This window comes from Haliotis rubra, unplaced genomic scaffold, assembly GCF_003918875.1.
Source record: "Haliotis rubra isolate DU_JTF1 unplaced genomic scaffold, ASM391887v1 Scf318, whole genome shotgun sequence".
Classification (NCBI taxonomy): domain Eukaryota; kingdom Metazoa; phylum Mollusca; class Gastropoda; order Lepetellida; family Haliotidae; genus Haliotis; species Haliotis rubra.
Window position 1 is genome coordinate 674,303 of NW_025766989.1, and position 23,788 is coordinate 698,090.

Genomic DNA, 23,788 nt, shown 5'->3' on the forward strand with positions numbered 1-23,788 from the left:
ACTGTTGTTTTTTAGGGGTCATTTTTGTATTTAATCATAAAAATATGATGGAACTGACGAACGTCTATGTAACGAACGGACAGATATAGCGAACTCACATTGTGGCCCCATGTGTCCATTGTCAACAACAAAGTTATGTTTATAACGAACTGTCAATCACTGAGCCGCACGCGTGTCAACAACCAGCCTTTCAAAACTACTGCGGTTGCACGAAGTTGAAATAAACAATTGCAGGCTGTATAACGTTCTGATATCTTATCCTGAATTTATGCTTGAGTTAGGTGATTAACTAGTTTAAGCTCTGACATTGCTCTCAACGAACAATAGTAAACCAGCGATTAGGCTGTACATATCCTGTGAAGTTAATATATTCTGTCCATTAATGCGACGAGAGATAAGAGTAAGTGAGTGAGTATGGTTTGACGCCACTTTTAGCAATATTCCAGCAATATCACGGCGGGGAACACCAGAAATGGGCTTCACACATTGTAACAGGGTCTTCGGCGTGACGAGCGAACGCTTTAACCACTAGGCTATCCCACCGTCCCACAAGAGATAAGAAAATCAGCATTGGAAAGTTATGGTAGTAGGCACACCTCGCAAGCGGAAAGATTTAGATTCTCACGTTCGACAAGTATATGTCACTTGTATATCTATAATGTGTACTTACTGATGTTATGTCTTTGGTGAGTATCCATGTCGTTCGTTTTCCCTAATTTGCTAAAATCTTTTTGACTCTACGTCATCACCGTTGACATGAGTGAGTGAGTGTGTGAGTGAGTGACAGTTTCTAAACACCCGACTGTCCTATATACATATTATTGACCTTTGACGGGTTAGCATTGGTCTACAGTAACCCATGTTTGTTGTAAGAGGCGACTAACGGGATCGGGTGGTCAGGCTCGCTGACTGAGTGATGCCTGTATCCAAATTGCGTAGATCGATGCTCATGCTGTTGATCACTGGATTGTCTGGTCCAGACTCGATTATTTACTGTTGAGTGCGGCGTTAAACAACAACCAACCAACCAGTCACTGGATTATCTGGTCAAACATCGATTATTTACAGATCACCGCCATAATTATAGCATTGCTGAGTGCGGCGTAAACAGCAAATAAAACAAACTAAAAATCAATATAGAACAAACTTTATGGATAACAACTTCTTTTTAGTCGTGAGTGCGACGTTTCGATACAGATTCTTGTACCGTTGTCAAGCATAATGGAACATGAAGAAGGGGGAAGTATATATATACTGGATGTAACAATGTAACAAAGAAAACAACATAATTAACATAATTGGCTAGGCAGAAAGTTGATGAAGCCAGAGAGTAGACAAAGGACAGGCGTGGAAGCCAACGATGTACAAATGATAATGAGATGTTTATACAGCAGAGAGTTTATACAGTAGATTGGGCTTGGTGGATGAGTGCATCATAAGCGGATGGAATGAAGTATCCTTGGTCTCGGTTGATGGTGGGCTTTTGGCGTTTGATGTGGATGGCTTCGGTGAGCTTGCGTGTAAAAATCATTATCATAAGAGCTGTTGCGAGTCACATAAAGACATAAACAACAATACAGTTGTACAGTTACAAGAGCGATCTCAAATTGTAATGATTTAACTCACTGTCAGTCAAATCTACGTATCGAAGAGGCAAAGATTAATCTGAACCGGGGGGCCGGTTTCGCTCGAATGGTGAAGATACGCTTTCATAAGAAACGTACAGGTACTGGTCAAACGGGTGTTAGTGAGTACCACTGTTGAATCAAACAAAGAAAGTGTAACGATCCTATTGTTACTTACAGTTTACTGGACCCCTGTAAGTGTCAGTTGCAATCAGCGGTATATCAACACCTAGACCAATTTGGGGAGTCGTCGTCGTCTACAATGTATCTCGCCTTCAGTTTAATCCAGGCAACTTCGTTCTTCAGTGATATTTGTTGTGTCAAGTTGATCCCATCAGTTACTTATTTCACTAATATGCATACAAATATGAAATTTGTCTGGACCTTAGCACTGATTTAATCCGATTTCATCAACTGTATACTCCCATACACCGGTTTATACTCGTAGACAATCCGATTTGATCAAATATTTTGTTGCAAAATCCCAGACACTGACTTAATCCTATTTGATCAAATACTTGGTTGCAAAGTTCTATACAGTGATTTATTCCTATTTGATCAAATACTTGGTTGCAAAGTCTGTTTGATCAAATACTTGGTTACAAAGTCCCAGACAGTGACTTATTCCTATTTGATCAAATACTTGGTTGCAAAGTCTGTTTGATCAAATACTTAATTACAAAGTCCCAGACAGTGACTTATTCCTATTTGATCAAATACTTGGTTGCAAAGTCTGTTTGATCAAATACTTTGTTGCAAAGTCCCAGACAGTGACTTATTCCTATTTGATCAAATACTTGTTTGCAAGTCCCAGACATTGATCTAATCCGATCCGTCATTTCAACCCTGGTCCAGATATTCGTGGATCTTCTTGCAAGGATGGAGGATGAGTGAGGGGTTACGCCGCTTTCAGCAATATTCCAGCTGTGGATACCAGAAATGGGCTTCACACCCGGGTCTTCAGCGTGGCGAGCGAACGGTTTAATCCCAAGGCTACGCCCTGCCCGTGCAAGGAGGTGGGGCACAATCAAATGCTATGCTAACCTGTTTCTCTCTGATCTCTTTAAATCATGAACTGAGGAACGGAATCGGAGTAGGCGCCACATCTCCATTCCTGCAGGCAGTTGCATGTCGGGATATTGTACTGGTGCGTGGTAGACCTAACCTCGGGGTGTATTAACACTGATACGTGTTATCATGTCAACCCCCCTTATATAATTGCCATTCTGTACTTTAACCCGGACTCAATTGATGTTCTTGTTAATACACTGACGAAGACCATTTGTAATATAATATGCAAATACAAGAACCGAAATTGGTTATTTAATGTTGTGTTTTGCAACGTTTCCTTGGCAATAGGTAATTTATGTAGTTCCTTGACTTGTTTACATCACGGTGATTGAGCATGTAAGCGTCCAGTGTACATGTACCAAAGCAACACTGACTCAGATGTATCTTGGGTGTTTTTAAGATTAAATGTACAAATTACCATTTTGGTACTTGAACCATGCTGAGAAAACCAACGATCATAATCAGAAATCTGCAATTGGAAAATTGGGAACCCAATCCTGGTTCTACAGATAACACAGATATTTCACAAAGTTTATTAGGACGGCTTTGACCACAGGAGCTATCACACATGTAGTTTCTTCCGAGTCAAGATTATTAACTACATTATATAATATGCACTTCCAAACATGTGTTCAAACGTAATTTCCTACCATAGTGCATCAGGGGTTCTTTTAAAGGGAGCACTGAGCAAATAATTTCATGAAACGATCCCCCCAAATATTCATGATCATAAACCGTTTTGGTTCACTAGATTAAAGCGTTTATCAGAAGTGTTGCCTCCCGGTGTAAGGAAAAGTATTATTCACTCAATCGTATTTATGGTCCAGAAGGATGAGAAGCGCTCAGACATTGCCTCTGGCATTTCGTGGAGTGTTTGTCATTGATTCATTAAGCACAGGGAATACGGACACGGAAGTGAAAATGAAAGAGAAAAGAAAGTCAAGATAAGTACATACCGGATGAAATGAATGAATGAATGAATGAATGATGAACGAATTATGAATGAATGAATGAATGGTAGGATAATAAATAAATAAATAAATAAATAAATAAATAAATAAATAAATAAATAAATAAATAAATAAATAAATAAATAAATAAATAAATAAATAAATAAATAAATCGAATTAGTCATTTACTTAATCTGTCTACTCCATAACATTGTGTCTCTTTCAATGTCAGTGCTAGCTAATACTGAAACCATTAAATATACATGTAATCTGAAGTCGAAATTAACTTTTTTCCCAGTTAGATTTGATTGAAAACATGTCTTCCAAACGATATTTATAAATGTATTATATATAGAATATGTTAACATGTAAAACAAAATACAATGCCTTTTAGAAAGTGGTCGCCCATTTTATTCTGCGGGAGGTGTGTGTGCGTGTGTGTGTGTGTGTGGGGGGGCAGCAATTTTGCACATAATAATTGTAAAACTTACGCTTAAAAATATGGGAAGGGGTTCGTTCATTTTGTACATGACATGTAGCGGGGGGGTGTCACTTACTTTGTACATAAATCTTAGGGGGTGGGGGTTCAGTCACATTGTACATGTTTCTCCATAAAAAGCATCATCACACCCCTATGCCTAGTAAGCCTTAGTCTACCCTATGCCATAAATTAGGAACGGCCCCTTATGTTCCGTGATAAGGGAGAAATCAAACAGGGGGAATTAACTCTCTTTATCGCAAACCTTAAAGGGAGGTAAACGCGTTGGGCGTGACATTGAGTGAGGAAGAAGCGGTGTTATCCAAATACGATTCACGGAGCATGACTTGCGAACAATTTCATTCTCATGCTCGTTAACAGACGGGATCTGACGTGTGAGATGGCATGACGACGGGGAGGTTTGTGTATTTTAGTCATCGTCTAATAATGTCGATAAGACAAACTAGAATGCCGGAAATGTGACGTCTGCTTGTACTGAATTCGAACGATGCAGTGATCGGACATCGGCTACCGAAGTTGTCAATCTGGTGTCGTGGATGGATGTTTGTCCAGCACATATTGACTGTCTTGCTCGTCTGTTTAATCTGATGTACCTGGATCAGTGAATATAACTGTATAAATATACAATATCTGTAATTAGATTTAACGACAATTCGATCTCAGTGATAAGAAGTTTTCATTTTAGAATCAATTTAGCTCTTGTATTTAATTGTAAACACAGTTTGGCAGACTAAAAGTTTACTTTGAGGTTAGGATGGGACAAGTGACATTTAAGTTAATGAGCTGAACCCTCTATTTGTTACAATGTTTTGTCTGACTTTATGAGTGACAGCAGTGTTTTTACCTTGAGTTACAGAAGTAGGGGTCCAGGGGACCCCATCAATGATGTTTTTATAGGTCTTTGCTGGTAATATGACGGTCCTGTAAAGTATTGAAATAGTGTGGTGTAGTGTATGCTCAGATAGTTACTTCAGAGGCTTTAATGAATCAGTGATCATGTGGACAGTGGTCATGACTTATAACTACTAGGGGTGGGTATTGCAGAGAATTTTGATATTGCAAAATATTGCGATGCGAAAGCATATATTGCGATATGTATTGCAATATATTGCAAGAAGTTCTTTTAACAAAAAAATACTTATAATCGAGTTAATGTTTGATTTATACAGCAAAATCACAACAAAATCACCATGCTTGATTAAGCTTTAATAAAAACTTTTAATCATGACAAAATAAATATGTAATTAATATTTGGCACAAATATAAAAAGGAAAGGAAGAATTTATAAAACGGAATTACATCCAAAGATTTCCGAGTGTTAAGAAGTCTTTCGAGTGCATGTCAAAATACCGGTTTTCAATCAGCGTATCGCAATACATATTGTTTTCATGTCTGAACCGGTATATACCGGTAAAGCGGTTATATTGCGGAGCCCTAATAACTACTCTTGATGCACTGTAGGTTTGCTCATGGTATTTTTGTGCGTCTCTCTGGTGCGGTATGTTGTTTTGTCTGTGTCCATTCTCTACATTTACTGGACACACATTTGTGCATCATGTATCCCCGTGTCGGGATGATATGAGTTTGAATTAATCAGTGATGTTGAAAATCGTGAAAATTGAACTCTTCACACCAGTCTGGGTCATTTGGTTGAGTCAGTTGATGAAGATTTAAATGTATTTCAGTGCATAGGTGGGGCAGTGGTGTAGCCTAGTGGTTAAAGCGTTGGCTCGTCACGCCAAAGACCCGGGTTCGATTCCCCACATGGGTACAATGTGTGAAGCCCATTTCTGGTGTCCCCCCGCCGTGATGTTGCTGGCATATTGCTAAAAGCGGCGTTTAACCAAACTCAGTCAGCCAGTGCATAGGTTTTTAATGAATACCCCAATACAGGGTTTTACCAAAACACACAAAACCGGGGTCCAGTGTACCCCAAATTGTTAATTTCAAGGGTCCTTACAGGAAGTGTGATCTTGTAGAGTAATGAATAGTGTATTGTACTGTACTTTGAGATATCATAATTATGTTAATAATGGATACTTTATATTCCATGGTTCTACGTCCATTTTATGCTTTTGCATGTTTTGAATGATCATTTTTGTGTCTTGTAAAATCCTGTCAAAATGGTACCATTCAGTACAGAGATAGAAAGATAGAACTTAGAAGCTAATATGGGTGTATAATTTACGCTAATCAAGTATTTTAAGTACTACATTAGATGCTATCTAGTTTGAAATCTTAGGAAAAATTCTGGAATTTGTTGTAATGCCACTTTGTCTGCTTCCACATGTTTTATGATGTCTATCAATCAAAGAATTAATATCAACCTTTGTGGTTAAAAATGTCTTAACTAGGAATATTTTGTATGATATCCATGGTTTAGGACTAGACAGTGTAATAAATGTCAGGTTTAAAATTGATATATTGCCTCTGTTTAATTAAGATAATCTTTCAGTTCCCAGGGTTCTGATCTAAATTTTACATGTGTATCTGCCAGTGTTTGACAGTTAGTGAGATATTCTTGTAGACTGCCATGTTTTATTGTACCAAATCAGTACCAGATCGCAAATGTTAAAAGATATTGATATGTATAAATCCAGTTTCAGTGCTTAAATTACTTGATATAGGCTTACATACATATTTGTACTCAAAACATGAGATAATTTAAGCTAAGTGTGTGATTATGGTTTTAGCTTTAGTCACCCATCACACTGAAGTCTCAGTTCCGATTCTCCAAATTGGTTAATGTGTGAAGACAATTTCTAGTGTCCCTGGCTCTGATATTGCTGGAACATTGCTGAACACAGATCCCTCACACACTCCGTCTGTGTCATGACAAGGACACCTGAATTGGTTTCATTGCTTATTCCTATGATGGCAATTGCATCCTGGTTCTTTATTCACTTTGACAAGTAAACACTTTATCTACTTGGCTACCATACTGCACAGTTTTTAAAGAAGTGACACAAGCCTTCATTTGCAGGTGTGGTTTGTCATGAGTTAGGTTTGACACTCAACTGTTGGCTTGAGTCTAGTAAAAATGTTGAAGGACCATTGCTTTCACCTGAAGTCTTGTTAGTATATATCAGGGATTGACTTGGGCCGCGATATCGCGATTTTCTCGCATCAATTGCTTAAAATCTCACTCAAATTTATCTGCAGCGATTTAAAATCGCATCCTCCTCACCTGCACGATTAGAAATAATAAAGTGTTTAAATCTATTTTACTGAGAAAGGCTTTGTCGTTATTTTGTTCTGTCAAAGATATTCCCGTTGCTCTCTACCTATTTTTAATCTTCGAAACATAACTTCCGGTATGGAACTTCGAACATCGTTACACAGTGCTGTACAAAACGAGCTGCGCTGCAAGGAGTATGGTAAACTCTGAACCTCGCAGTCCTGTGTTGTTTATGCAATGTACGATGCTGTACAGAGTTCGCGTTCGAAAGTTGTGTTCTGCAACATCATGCCTCCCAAAAAGCGTCTGCTAACGAAACCATCGACTTGAAGTTGATTAACCCATTCAACACCGTAGGCCGGTTTTCCGGCCAAGACGTCCCCAGTCCCCAGACACTGTAGGCCGGTAAACCGGTCAGGCAGTAGTCGCATCAAAATGATATATCATATAATTTTAGGAACCTAACTAACGTATGATTCATTTATTAAATCTGTGGGTTAGCCTAGTCCCAGTTGTTAAAGCGTTGGCTCGTCACACCGAAGACCTGGGTTCGATTCCCCACATGGGTATAATGTGTGAAGCCCATTTCTGGTGTCCCCCGCCGTGATATTGCTGGAATATTGCTAAAAGTGGCGTAAAACCATACTCACTCACTCACTCCTAAAAATATGTATTCACCACATACATACGCACTCCATTCAATCTTTCATCATGCAGTTTGTCTCATCTCATTATAGTATTATTAGAAGAAAAATTTGTATTGGATTGATATTTTGTTTTGAGCTTGTCTGTTGTGAGTAGGAATTAATTCTGAAAATCAGTTCACACAACATTTTTAGAAATTGTCTCTGCATCTTGGAAATTTACTCAAGAAATCATCTAAAAATATAGCCTAATAAAATCAATATTGACCTGACATCTGAGTTCTACCTTTTTTAGTGACTTAAACACGATGCCAGGGTATGTTAAATATTGGTACATTCTAGGAAGCTCAGCTGATATTACTGATACTAATAGTCCCATATGACACTAAATTCCTTTTAAACTTAATTGAGTGAGTGAGTGAGTTTAGTTTTACGACGGACTCAGCAATATTCCAGCTATATGGCGGCGGTTTGTAAATAATCAAGTCTGGACAAGACAATCCAGTGATCAACAGCATGAGCATCGATCTGCGCAATTGGGAAACCGATGACATGTGTCAACCAAGTCAGCGAGCCTGACCACCCGATCATTTAAACTTAATCTAGCAGACATATTCAGTCATGAGTGAGTAAGTGAGTATAGTTTTACGCAGCTTTTCGCAATATTCTAGCAATATCATAGCGGGGGGACACCAGAAATGGGCTTCAGACATTGTACCCATGTAGGCAATGGAACCCAGGCCTTCGGCACGACGAGCAAACACTTCAACCACCGGGCTACCCCACCACACTGTCTCAGTCACAAACTCACAATCATTTGTCAGGGTCTGTATCTAGTTGCCATAAATCATTAGTACAACCTTTTATAGATAACATTGATAAGAGTGCTAACAAGAAGAAATCGACATCTTATCTACATTCACACAATTTTCAGCATGTGAGGCATAGTGTTATAAGAACATGAAAGCTTTTATCATTACCATCCATCCAGGCATAAGATTGATAGTGTAATCTGATTGACAGAAGCATTATACAGATTATTATCAATTAATCAATATAGTGACCCCATTACTGATCTAATTGGGTGTATGTAATAGTGTTTGTACGTCCTTAAGGGTCTCCTTCAGCGGAGTGCATGTTGATTAGTTGTGTTCATGTAGAACTGTTTGACATTATGTCTGTAATAATGTACTGGGTGACTACCACACCTAAATATCCTTGGGGTCTTCATGATGGCTGGTATTTAACACAACCTACGTTACTGATAACTTGCCTGAAGCCTTTGTCTGATCAGTTCTCATGGGTAAGATGGGTTTATCAAGGATTCTATCTATTTGCCTTTGAGGTTGATTGGGAATAATGTATATTTGTTCTGTACATAATTGATTTTTTTAATGCATGGATTAAGGCCAGTGTATGATACTGCCCATTACAAGCAGGACTACTACTATTTTCTATTGCTGCATTTAGTAACCAATCAAAAACATGTATCGTAATGCAAGGTAAAATAACAGTCTATATTTTCACACTGTATACTAACAATAATATCACTGCCCCCGGGTCCATATCATTAAGGTATATTTTATTTACCATTGTTTTTTAGTTGTTATTTTAGTGTTGGTTAAAATTCCTAACTATCGCCAGCGATTGCAGGGATGATTTAAATCCAGTTATTCCCCATGGTCCCTATAAGTAAGGTGATCTACCATCAGTTGTTGGCAATCTATAGTACCGTGTTATATTGCTGTTCGTTTTAAGTTCAGTGCTAAGTTTAATATCTAAATCTGTACCATTGTAGTTGTTTTACTTTCCTTTGTCGACAGAATTCATAACAAAGTATATTTCTTGTATCAATATATGACTTGTTTTAATCATGCTATGGCGGAAGTGTCTTGAAGTGATTATATATCGTAACTCACTCACTCATTCAGTCAATAATATCACTAGTCAAATTGTGGCTAGTAAACACTAGTACAGCAAACAAATGTTATTGGGGCATATTTTGGAATATTGTCTCCTGGTCACATTTATGAATGAATAGATTTAACAGGATATGGGAAAGGTTATGCTTGACATTCACGATGTCAGTCATATTAGAATAAATTGAGATACCGTGGAAGTAAGATAAGATTACAGTCATAACGCATGTGCCTGCATACCCAAACAAATACACCCTTTGGAGATACTACTTGTCAGTATGTGGATGGATTGAATGTCTTCAAGCCCACAGAATATCAGCTGAAAGTAGGCAAGGTAATGACAGTGTTTTTTAAGAATTGAATGTCACTGTCAGCAGCTTTGTAAATTATTTTTTTGGCAAATACTGTTATTATGGTAACTTACTGTTTTTGTGCAGCACTTTGTTTTGTTATGAAATTTATGTTTGAAATTCATGTATAAAATGTCAAGGTGACTTTCTCATCACCCCATTGTTTAAGGTCAAAATGTTTTCACTGTGTTGAAACTTCCGTGTCGAATCCCTGTTACATATAATTTGAGAACACAGCTTTAACATGAATACACAATACTAGTTAGAATGTGGTCAAATATAATATCCATTACCAGTGTTCACGAATGGTGTTTCAAAGTAACAGGACGTTGGGTCCTGTAAGTTTCAGATGTCTGTCTGACCCATTGAAAATTCACAGGACCCATAGAATAAAATTAAACAGACATTTCAGATTTAACATTTCTTATAATTGACATTGGAATTATTAAGAAACATAACATTCATAAACAGCAATGAAGTTTCACATGTTACATACAACAACTTCAGTCAAAGTCTTTGTGAAATATACAGTCAGACACTGGGGCTGGAGGGTTGCAAACTTCTATCGGACCGTTGACGAATCTACCGGATTTGTCAGAGGGTCAGACATTATTCGTGAACACTGCATTACATTTGAGATTACTTTTGCACCTAATTGCCAGCACACAGATGTAACATATGTTACAGTTTTGAAAACTGGCAAATGTGGGCAAAATACATGGCCACCATTTAACTTACTTTTTTGCTTGTTGAAAATATGATATCTGAGTCTAACTTCAACTATTTCGATGTGTTTGCAAAGTCAGCATGATCTGACCATAGTGTTGACAGAAGTGATTACTGGTACTTCCTGCTGCATCATCATGATTATGATCCTAAAGTCAAGGTCATCACTACATGTTATAAATAGACACACAGCTGATCGATATACTGTGTTAACGTTAGGCATGTGTCTTATCTGTAACTAGCAAATTCAGTGTTTTGTAAGGGCACACTTACCCAACATATTGATTACTTGTAGGCCTGATGGAAAGGTCTTGGTTTCAGGTGACTATTTGTCTAATGATGAGATAATTAGACTGATTATCATGATTATGAGCATAACATTGAGATGTCTACATGATGTAGGTTAGTTGTGTTTTCTGAGGGTGTGTGTATGTGCAAACTCGGATCAGTAGAAGTAATTCTTTTGGTGGTGTACATGTGTTGGTTTGCAGTAGGTTTGGAAATACATATTGAAGATGAGCAGATTAACTACTAAAAAGGTATGGCTATGTACGAGTGCTAAAGCAATGTAAAATAATTATAGTTATTGCTCACTCACTTTTATATCAATTGAATTCATTTCTGTATATTCTATTTTTATTTATGTTTAACTTGCACTTAGCAATGTTACAGCTTTATGACAGTGCCCTGTTAATGAAATTGACATAACTCTTTTCATATTGTAATATCTGTATTATGCTAAAAAAAGATTTAAGTTTGATTTCATCATGAGGATGGGTTTGGGAATCACTATCAAATTGGGATGATGTAAGATGTCGTAGAAAGGTGTTCCTATCCTCACTGTGACAATAATTGAGTATTGACTAGATAAACCGACACAGAGAGAGATGTATTTGTACATAATGGAGAAATTTTGAGAATAACCCCTTGGGCCTGTTTTGTCCGCTTTCGTAATCAATGTACTTAGTCTGCTTCTGGACTCAACAGATTTGAGTGATTTTAGAATATTTAACCATTTCATGGTTGATCCATAAATTGTACATAACATTCAACAATGACCTATAGTTGTGTTCATTTCTAGCTAGGGCTGTTTATTGCCAAATAACTTTTATTGCAACATATGGTGATACTGGCATCCATACAATGTGATATGTATTGCTATATATTGCTAAAGTGTTTGGCAGTGAGTGATACTGATTGTACATGCAGATCATATTTTCTCCATACTAAGGCCCTAATAATAAATGATGGTTCTGATAACAATATAAAATAGGTTGGATATTTTATTGATTTTTATTTTTTTATTTTATACAATTTATAGTGCACAGACTTTCATTCACCTCTGATGTTTCCCTTCAGTAATTAACTGACAAAATGCTGTACTTTACAGAGGTAAATGAAAGTCTGAGTAGATTTTAACTTAAACCATAGAAATTTTGTTATACAGTTTTATCCAGTATGCCAGTTGTCAGAAAATATATTGCAATATGTATCGTTTGAAAAGGGTATTGTAGTATATAAGGCTGGCTATCAAAATAGATCATAGAGATTGATTAGCAATATATGTTGGAGAAGTAACAGAAAGATAACAAGGTATTTTGTGTCACTGGTGACTGGTGGAATATTTATGTATGTATTACTAACATAACTGCATTCTGATCACAATTAGATGCAAACCATGAAAAAAGACCTACCGGTAACTTTGTGTATTGTGAATAGATTACAATTTCCTCAGAAAAGTTTATGTATAATACTATCAATGACACAATACTCATATTGATAATCATTAAACAATTTTCCATCAATGATTTTTACAATTATCAATATTTTTACAGAGCTACAGATAACCTTTTGGGTCATTGAGTTATGTACTCGTTTGTGTTGGTTTATGTGTTTGTTACTAATATTTGATCAGTTATATGAGAAATGATAAGAAAGACTGCAAGTTGCCAAGTTCAGGTGCCGAAAGAGAACCTCTCAATATACCTCAGTTGTTTTATCTATTTGTGTTTGTATGCATGTGGTATCAAACTTGTTGAATATTTACAAAATTTCAACTGTACTTGTACGCAATAGACTTAATAGGAATTGAGTTTTCACATAAATATTTGCATAATTTATGCAGATACGCAGCTTATATGTACCTGTTTTTAGCCAGCCCTAGTGGTACATTGGTACACTGGTACACTGGTATACTGATGATACAGTCCTAGTTCTAACAGTGAATTCCTGACTCAGAATCTACTGCAAAAACAGTAGAATGATGTCATCATAATGGATTATTATCAGTAATACTGGATTATTTGAGAAATATGTAATATTCACAGACTTCACATTATTTTCCAGGTCAACATCACTGATAGGGTGACCAATCTGTGGATGTTCTTCAAATACTCAGCGACTCTGCTAAAAAGGCCAATCATGGGCATCCAGTCGCCAACAGACATCTGCTATGGATCGATGGCTTTCTTCATGGCAATACTCCATAATATCTTCCTCCTCTACCATGTTGACATGTTCGTCTCCGTCTACAAGATCGACAAATACTCTTTCTGGGTGGGCGAGGGTGTTTTCCTCGTGTGGAACTCTCTAAATGACCCCCTATTTGGATGGCTTAGTGATCGCAAGTATTTGAATAATTCAGGGAAAACGTCACAGTATGAAATCGTCATGAGAAGATTCAATGCTTTACAAATCAACGGTCCACTTTTTGCGATATCGTTTATAGCCTTTTGGATCCCCTGGGCCTACCCCTGGCTCCAGTTTGTGGTGTGCTTGTGCCTGTATGATGGTTTTCTGACCATGTTGGACCTTCATCATTCCGCCCTGCTAGCTGATTTGTCCGTCTCGGCAGACATTCGGACCAGTTTAAACTTTAAATGCTCAGTTTTTTCTGCAATGGGATCAGCATCTGTGTTTATGTCCTACGCCTTTTGGAATAAGGATGATTTATCATCTTTTCGAAGTTTTTGTTGTGTACTGGCTGTTGTGTCATTTGTAGGGTTTTTGTTGAGCTCCAGTCTATTGAAAAAATATTACATAAAAAAGCACAAGGAAGGTGAAGAGTATATATCAAAGGAAAGGTGAGTTGTACTGGTCTTTTTTCTGTATCCATTAAGTTAACATATTTTAACCATGTTGACAGTGTTAATGTATCACAACAATGAACAGTGACCTCATTACTGTCAAATTACATATATAAGAGTGTTGGCTGTTATACTGCCTGGCTTGGATATGTTCCAATTTGCATGTCTCATTTTGAACAATAACATCCAAACTCTAGTAAAAAAAATCGTCAATAGTCGATTCTTGCGGTCATGAATAACAATTGAATTCATAAAGGGATACAGTTGGATTCACCAAATATTAGGGCTGCAATGAATACACGATGTGGCGAATATGATATGTATCACAAATATTGGGTAACTAATACGAATAATTATTCACGAATACAATATTGTAGTTAAGTGATTGATGCACAATATGGAACGCCCATGTTGACAGTGTTAATTTGTCACAGCAATAACCAGTGATCTCATGACACTCAAATTTGGTATGTGATAGTTATAGTCGATAGTGCCATGTGCGACTTTGGCAAACTAGCATGACCTGCGCTACTGCAAGGCTATTGCATATTCCATTCTTGCATATCTCACTTTCAAAAAGGACATAAGGGGTCAAGTGAAACATGCTCCTTTAAAAAAAGTGTAAGTTTTCGTTAATATTTGGTTCTGGTGACCCCGAATAACAAATTGAATTCATGAAGGGCTACGGTTCGAATCACCAAATATGTGGGTGAATCATAACAGCCCTAGCATGCTGAATCAAACAGAATGTACAATAGAGTGCTTGAAACAGGCGACATTTCAGAAAGTCAAGGACAAGGCCGGAAAACCCAAGGCTAATTGCACTATCAATGATCAATGTCAGATTTTTAGTTTTTAGCCAAGGGAGACAGATTGGTTGGACAAATGAGAATAAATCTGAACTCTGGTTTTGTCAGAAAAAGTAGAGTTTAATTGTTATTGTAAATTTGTCTTGCAGCAAAGACCTTGATCTTCCGCAAGGTGCGCCCACGAAGTCCTTCATATCCCAGCTACTCTCACAGAAAAACTTTTTATGGTTTGCTGCAATGAATTTGATACAGGTAAGCAGTGTCTTGAGAGTTTGCGAGTGAGTGAGTGGGATTTTATGCCGCTTTTAGCCATATTCCAGCAATATCATGGCGGGGAACACTAGAAATGGGCTTCACATATTTTACCCATGTGGGGAATCAAACCTGGGTCTGCCACGTGACAAGCAAATACTATAACCTCTAGGCTACACCTCCTCCCCCCTTGTGAGCATGAACTCGACTTTCTCTGTATCAGAAGGTTGTTGAATTAACCGTACAGTTATTTATCATGGCTAGCGGCTTAACTGGATGGAGGGTTTCTTGACCTCAGCCTGAGAGGCTTGGGTTGGTCTGGCTGCTAAAATTGCAAGGTGGTTTAAGTGTCAAGGACAAGGTATATCTGACCACTGGAAAAGTGGAGAAAATCTTTGAAATATTCGTGGACATGTTCAAATGGATCACAGCCGCCCTTTTTCTTCTTACCTTTGCAGGGCTCCAGATAAGGGCCGTATCGGCGTATGTATCATACTATGGATAGAAAATATGCACGATACGGTGGGAAATAATTTAGAAAACGTAGCAGATACCCACCACAGCAATGGTGTATGGTCATTTACAGACATATTTATCTGAAAAAGTATTGTTTTATTGTTTATTGACCTGTTTACACAAGAGTAGCAATGTTGTGGGGCATATACAGTGTTCACGAATGAAACAAAACAACATTACTGATATGCCATTAAATTCCATTCAGTACTCTAAATGTACTCTTAAGTTTTTCCAGTACTCCTATATTGGAAAAATAAGGAATATGTACACCTGATGTTGAAAAATTATCTGGAGCCCTGCCTTTGCTTGGTTTGAACTTCTGAATTCTGAAATCAAATTACAGTACATGTATATTGCATGTACTGTCAGTGTCACTCACTGTGAAACACTTTAGCTACCAATATGTCAAAATATCAAAATATGGATTGCAATATTATGTGTTTGCCAATACTCAGTCCTAGTCATTACTGAGTACAGTGATTGTTTTTTATTCTGAACACATATCTCATAACCTTCCAAACAAATCTTACAGACTCGCTAAGTTGTATGTTCAGATCCTTTAGCTGGAGCCAAGGCCTCAATCATACTGTGTTGTTTAAAGCAAATTGTTCAAGTTGTGCCTTCATATGTGGGGCGGTGGGGTAGCCTAGTGGTTAAAGCATTGGCTCGTCACGCCGAAGACCCGGGTTCGAATCCCCACATGGGTACAATGTGTGAAACCCATTTCTGGTGTCCCCCGCCGTGATATTGCTGGAATATTGCTAAAAGCGGTGGAAAACCAAACTCAGTCAGTCAGTCTTCATATGTGGTTGTTCAGTTAGAAATCTCCTGTTTTTGTGGTTGTACTTGGATGGTCAGAAGCAGCAGTTTGCCTTCACCTACCAAACTAGATTTGTCCCCTTGTGAGAAATGTGACACAAAAGCCCACTACTCCAATATGTGTGGACTGGAGAGACACACACAAAACAGTGTTTGTTGTTTGGGGAAGTGGGCTATGGCAGACTGTTTTGTTGGCAAACACTCCTGAGATTTTTTTTCACAGTTTAAGACGGTTTCCATTTTGTGTACTTTATGCTCATGTCAATCTTTATTTATGGCTTTGATGTCAGTGACAACTGTGGGTTGCTGGTTAGCCCTGGTCTGGTCGTTAAGGTTTGATTGCACAGCATGACATTGCTATTTGAGCAAGCGATTAGGAATATTAACATGCCATTAATATCTTGAGGGTGAAATTACAACTTTATGGAAAAATAGGTCTGATCTTTAATCCTTAATACACTGTGCATTATGTTACATCCAGATATATGTGTTTATTTAGTCACATTATGGTTGAAATATTGCCTATGTGACTATAAATTTTAACTCACTGACTCACTCACTGACTGACTCACTCACTCACTCACTCACTCACTGACTCACTCACTCACTCACTCACTCACGTAGATCTCACTCTTTATGTGCCCCTCTGACTAGTGTAAATAGGTACAGCTCCCATTGCTGAAAGATATGAATACGATATACCTTCTAGAAAGTGGATAAATGTAACATATGTTAGGTTTGGGATTACACTTACTCAGTTACCTATTACTGGTAATGGGAATCTGCTGCTTATCACTGTATACATCCATCATCATTCGCTTGTACCTTCTCCAGCCTGAGAACAAAGTAAAATCTACATTGAAACACTTATTATGCTATTAAACAGAAGTTGAGCACCATAAAGTTTTTCATTTTCTTATGTTATAAAAAAGAACATTTTAAACATGTTTAAATGTCACAAATGCATTTGCAAAGTCAGTTAACAAATGTGCCCCTGTCATGCTGCACAGTCTGTGATGGATTGGTTGTTTTTACAGTATGACAGGTCATCAGGAGGCCTTCAGGTTTATGCAGCCATGACAGAGTGGTTCAGATTTATATACTCCCGGGGGCCAAATCCAAGCAGCACTATTGTAGATGTAGATGTTAGGCTTAGGAGTATTCATTAGGCTGCAAGGAATACACTATGAGGCAAATATATTTCATGAATATAGGATTATGAATACAAATATTTATTCATGAATACTTTATGTTAAATGTCAAGAAACTGAAATAATGAATATGTCATGCAGCTGCTTAGCTTGAAAGGTTTGAGTGATACCTTTTGTAAAGCATTGTGACATTGCTGCTTATTGTATAATGACAGCCGTGCAAGAGGTCTTGGCAAAGTGAGACAAGTTATGCTACTGCATGGCTTGTATATATTAGACTTAGCGTATCTCACGTTAATTAATAACAGACAATTTCCTTGTAAAAATTACTCTGTAACCTGTACACTCACTCACTCACCTAACCCATCCCCAGCCCCACAACCCACCCAAAACTTACTCACTCAACCACTCACTCTCTCACCTACTCAACCACTCACTCACTCTGTTTCAGGTTTTTCACTGTCACTTCAACAGCAACTTTTTCCCCCTGTTCCTGGAGAACCTGCTGGGAGATGCCATCAGTCCAAGCACAGGCTCGTTCCTCATAGGTGAGAGTTGGCTTAACAGAGAAAATTTGTTAGTCTGGACTGTGGTATTCCAATCTTCTGAATGATCTTAACTTAGGGGTGATCTTCATAGGAACCTTTACATACGTTATTTGCATAATATAACGTTTTTCTGCACTTGATGTTCTGATCTTGAACTCTGGATGCTTTCTCTTGGACCAGAACCAGGAAGATTTCACTGGGTACTGAAATGAGGCTTGGTAGTTTGGGGTTTAGTGCCACAAGGATTCTTTTAACAAGCAGCAAGAATCACAAGTACAGCTAGTCTGGTCAAGGCATGTCTGTTGATGTCATATAATGTTGTTAAAAGATGGTACTTGTTACTCTGCTTGTGCTCAGCATTTAGGGATACAAGGACTGATTCCACAATGCTATTTAGAAAGTGGTCAAATCTTATATTTGTACTAGCATCTGTACTTTACTAAGAAAGTGTAATCCCTAATACAACATATATTAAACAAGGATGGGTATACTGAGTCTGAGTGGGGTACTCATGTTAATGCAACAAGTGCTTTTATTTGCCACAGGTATCTCATTTGTAGCTCCACATATCAACAACCTGTACTTCCTACAACTGTGTCGGAGGTTTGGCGTATACTCTGTCATCTACTTCCTGTTTGTCGTGAAGCTGACTCTGAGTGTCATCATGTTCCTGGTGGGGTCGGCACAGATATGGCTGTTATGTGTATCTTTATTGCAAGGTAAGTTGACCTCCCATCATCATTCATGCTCAAGGATGGGAGCCCATAGTTTTGATCTGATAGATTTACTGACCCACTGGTTCAAAAGAGTTGATATTATAACATGCCAACTCTTTTTGACTTTTGTAGATAGATGCTCATGCTGTTGATCACTGGATTGTCTGGTCCAGGCTTGAATATTTACAGACCGCTGCCATATAGCTGGAATATGCCTGAGTGTGGCGTAAAACTAAACTCACTCACTCACTTTTTGACTTTTACCAGTATTGCAGATTAATGGTACTATGTCAAGGTAATTTCAAAAGAACAACTGAGTATCTTGAATGTATTACAGTGCAATCTGTAAATCAAGAAATGAATGTTTTGTGCAGGAGTTAATGCTGATGTCTTACAGCAGCTTTATACAGCTAACAACCTGGCTTTGAAAAAAATGGTTTGGATGAAAATATAGGAAAGAAATACCTGGTAGTTTGAAAAAATGTAAAATCTCACCACAATCTAGCTAATTTTGTTTTTCTCTGATACAAGTAACAATAGGTCTGTATGAGAACATTGAACAAACTTTATGGATAACAACTTCTTTTATTTCGTGAGTGCGACGTTTTGATACAGATTCATGCTTGACAACAGTACAAGAACCTGTACCGAAACATCACACTCACAAAATAAAAGAAGTTATTATCCATAAAGTTTGTTCAATATTGTACTTCCCAACTTCTAAATTGCCACTAAAAGAAGTCTGTAAGAGGAATGAGCTTTACTCAGGTTTGTCATAAAAACTGAATGTAATTGGGATAAATTAGTACGGCTGTTTGACTTGGCTGACATTTCATCCTACCCTGTTGGTGCGGATCATTGCTTTTGCTCTTAATCACTGTTTTGTCTGGTAAGACTTGATATGATTGGAGTGTTGCTGGCTTACAATAAACACGATTCACTCACTGACATCTGTTTGTAGTAACCGGGTGTTCACCGAGGGCACCTGTCGGCTGCTGAACCTGGTGATTAGTGACCTGGTGGATGAAGACTATGTCATCCATGATCGACGCCAGCCAGTTTCAGCACTCATGTTCGGTACAGCTGCACTGGTGTCGAAGCCAGGACAGACGTTGGCCCCACTTATAGGAACACTGATACTCAGTATGCAGACAGGTAGGAAACACTGTGAAAAACTATTCCAAATGTTCAATAACAGTTTCTAAAGAAGTAAATTTAAGTGGTATTTTAGGAAACCTGGGGTGGTGGAGTAGTGTAGTGGTTACAATGTTCTCTCGTCACTCCAAAAACTAGGGCCGATTCCCCACATCGTACAATGTGTGAAGCCCATTTCTGGTGTCCCCTGCCATGATAATTCTGGAATGTTCCTTAAAAACGGTGTAAAACAGTACTCACTCACCTGCAGATATTCATGTACAGTTGTGGCTTATGCAACCTTTGAACTGAACTCAACATTTTTTAACCAGCACCTTTTGGTAATTTTGGAGGCATTTTTAACTTTTCTTTTGCATTGTGTTTTATGTACTCTTAAGATAATACTAAGCTCTTATGTCCCATGTATCAGATCTATATTATATATGTTGTTGTCGTGTCCCACTTCACAATTTCTGCTGTAGAATCATAAATATCCTGAATTAAATTTTAGTTGTAACTGGACCTGCCTGGGCTTTCATTTTGTTTTTGTTTTGCATGCGTATGTGCGCACACATGTGTCTATTTTGTCCACAGTCATGACTGTATTAATGTCATAGGCCAAAGGTTCAACCTTATCTGGTCCATACATGAATCTACTTTGTGACATACACACATGCCATGCCACATATTATTTTGTTATCATCATTTAAACCTCTTTCCACTCAGGTCATGACATATTCCAGTCAGGCAAACAGGGAGGTTCCATCAAACTGAGCTACAACGACATGGACACCGGTACCAGGGCTGTTCATCGTGAGGGCTGCTTTCATCTCCTTGTCTACGTCCCCATCATCTGTGCAGCACTGCAGCTGCTGGTGTGGACACAGTTCTCTCTTCACGGACGTCGTCTTGCGCAGATCAAGTCTGCCAGAGAAGGAGCTCTCAGTGGCTCTCATGTGTAGACGGAAGGTTCAGTGGATAGAGGTGTTTGTTGTGGAGGGAGGGTTCATTGACTGGAGGGAGTGTTCATTGTGGAGGGAGTGTTCGTTGTGGAGGGAGGGAGGGTTAATTGACTGGAGGGAGTGTTCATCGTGGAGGGAGTGTTCAGTGTGTGGAGGGAGGGTTCGGTTTGTATATTCATCCCATACAGATCGAAATTTTCAAAGCTTCAACAAACCAATCAAAATGTTTGTACAACTACGCTTAACTCAAAGATCCTTCTTTGTAATGTGTATATTTAGGTTATTTTTATCTGAAAATCATACCATGTGAAAGGCATTAGTTCTGAATCCAACCATCTCCATGAAAAGTCCCAGAAATCTTAAATATCCCCCCGAGCCATTACAGACATATCCACTTTTATGTCTGCAGCCACCGAATTGACTGTATTTTATGTTGTGCCATTTTATGCTTGGATGGAAGTCAGTGAAATGATAGAGACAGGAACTGCCCTTCCAGTGTTCTCGAAGGGAGTACAGCTGTGATTTTACATAGTATAATTATCTTGCCAATGCTTGTGATCAGATAAGTCAATGGAATGACCGAGAGGAGCAGGTGTGTCCCCTCCATTGTTTGCAAAGGGAGATAATGTTATTTGCCAATGTAGCTGTACATATTAAATCAATGAGATGTACAGATATCACTATTCACCAACACATGGTTGAAGACAATGTGGTGCATGATATGCAATTACCTGTATGAATTCCTATTTTAATCTTTATCAATTCATATTTTAATGTGTGTATTGTTTCACTCATGGACCCATTCATTCATTTTTAGTTTATTTGAATATCTGAAATCGGGGCAGATCCGAGACGAGGGAGGAGTGGAACTTCAAGTTTTATTGAAGGGAGTGAATGTTCTTTGACTGCTTTTGTGCACATAAGACTATGTAAGTGAATGTAAAACAGTGAAACCTGTTTTAAGTATGCATGGAAATGGTTGGTCCCTCTCAGGATCATTCTGTTGAGAAGTTAAACAAGCAATAGCCCCAAACTCAAGCAATAGATGATTGTTTCTATTTTGAACTCTTGTGTGACATGTGTTCATATAGGGACAGGTTCATAGCTATTATGCTGTGCAATATTTAGAGACAACCTACATGTATAAAGAAATATCTTATGATATCTTCCTCATGACTAGATATAAGTTCTAAGTGGTGACTTTGAGTCAGTTCACTTGTGAATCTGTTTTAGCAGCCTTCACTCCAGTAGACACACTTCATTCATGAAGCTTGGTACTGACATATCGTGAAATATTTATTGACGCAGAAGGTCTCTCTTTGTACCTGTTATTTGTTTGTATTCCTGATGAACAAGGAGAGATATTTGTTACCCAAAAGTGGGGCGGTGGGGGATCCCAGTTGTTAAAGCGTTGGCTCATCAAGACCCGGGTTCGATTCCCCACATAGGTACAAAGTGTGAAGCCCATTTCTGGTGTCCCCTGCCGTGATATTGCTAGAATATTGCTAAAAGCGACGTAGAACTATACTCACTCAGTCACTCATGTTATGCACAAGTACTACTTGTGGACAGTTGGTGTACATTATCTTGCCAGATGCCCTGTAGAAGCCTTGAGGAAACTAATCAGATATTTTGGTGCTAGATGAACCCTCTGAGATCTGATATCCCCTCATTAAGAGGTTGCATCGGGTAAACTTATCAACTAGTCTGTGTAGGGGCTGCGTAATTCTCAGTACACGTGAGGAAAGTTTTCAGACTAGCATATCAGAATTCTGCATCTCAAAAATGAAAGAAAAAGGCAGTTCAAAATGTAAATCATAAGGGGCACACCATATTGTTACTGTGGCTAAGCACCCTGTTTCTGAGCACAGTGGCATCTACAGAGAAACTGGGGTACTATGGAAGAAGTCAATGTTTGAGTTGATGTAAAGAAATGAGGATAAATTATTTCAAGAAACTGCCATTTAATTGTCATAAAACCCCACACTTTTTCATTCACATTGGTTTAAGAACCCACACATTTTCATTTGGCTGGGCTCAAGGGCTCATTTATATTTGGTGGTCATAGTTTGCTCAGTGTTCACCTGACACAAGGTCTTATGTAGGGTTCTGATGGGCTATTCTAGTGGTTAAAGTGTTCGATTTCCCACATGGGTTCAATGTGTGAAGCTCATTTCTGGGGTCCCCCGCCGTGATATTGCTGAATATTGCTAAAAACGGCATAAAACTAAACTCACCCACTCCTATGTAGGAGGTGAGATCTTGATGCAGAGAGATATGATATCCGAGTAAACTATCTGATTTGGTGGAGATTGGGGGAAAGCTATATGAAAACTATTTTCACGGTGACGGTGTTGAAATGTTACTGAGACACAATGGCCCAGTGTAAATTGACATTATGCCCCTGGATGACATGAGTTTATTTTTATGACCATTTTCATACAGACAAACATATTTCATTTCTGTCTCCTTGATGTTTCATAGTGTGACAATGAAAAGCCTTACCTTTAGTGCCATTGATGTTGTGTGAACATGTGTATGTGTGCAGTGCAAGGGAGATAACTCTTAATGCACATCTCGTACTGTTCCCTTAGAGGCCATGGATGATTGTAAGTACTGTCTGTATAACGGTTATAATAGTCAGAATGTTCTTGTTTGAAACACTATAAAAATCCACTTCGTAGCAAGGTTTGCATTTGCTTTTTAAGTAATGTTAAAATATTTGTTATGTTGCAGTATTTTTCAATTCTAATGAATTTATTTCGTCTTTGGTGGTGTGAATAACTGAACTTGATACAAACATGAAATGATTTTGATTTTTCATTGAAGCCAT

The 23,788-nt window shown here is 38.1% G+C and overlaps 1 protein-coding gene across 1 annotated transcript; it reads left to right on the plus strand.

Moving 5' to 3' along the window:
- Positions 1 to 4,409: 4,409 nt before the first annotated feature.
- LOC124283594 (transmembrane protein 180-like) lies at positions 4,410 to 23,635 on the plus strand. Its single transcript, XM_046719583.1, has 7 exons — positions 4,410 to 4,543; positions 13,309 to 14,045; positions 15,007 to 15,109; positions 18,047 to 18,143; positions 18,689 to 18,848; positions 19,809 to 20,014; positions 20,720 to 23,635. The coding sequence occupies exons 2-7, from the start codon at positions 13,342 to 13,344 to the stop codon at positions 20,953 to 20,955; spliced, it is 1,506 nt and encodes a 501-aa protein (XP_046575539.1). The 5' UTR covers positions 4,410 to 4,543; positions 13,309 to 13,341; the 3' UTR covers positions 20,956 to 23,635.
- The last annotated feature ends 153 nt before the right edge of the window (positions 23,636 to 23,788 follow it).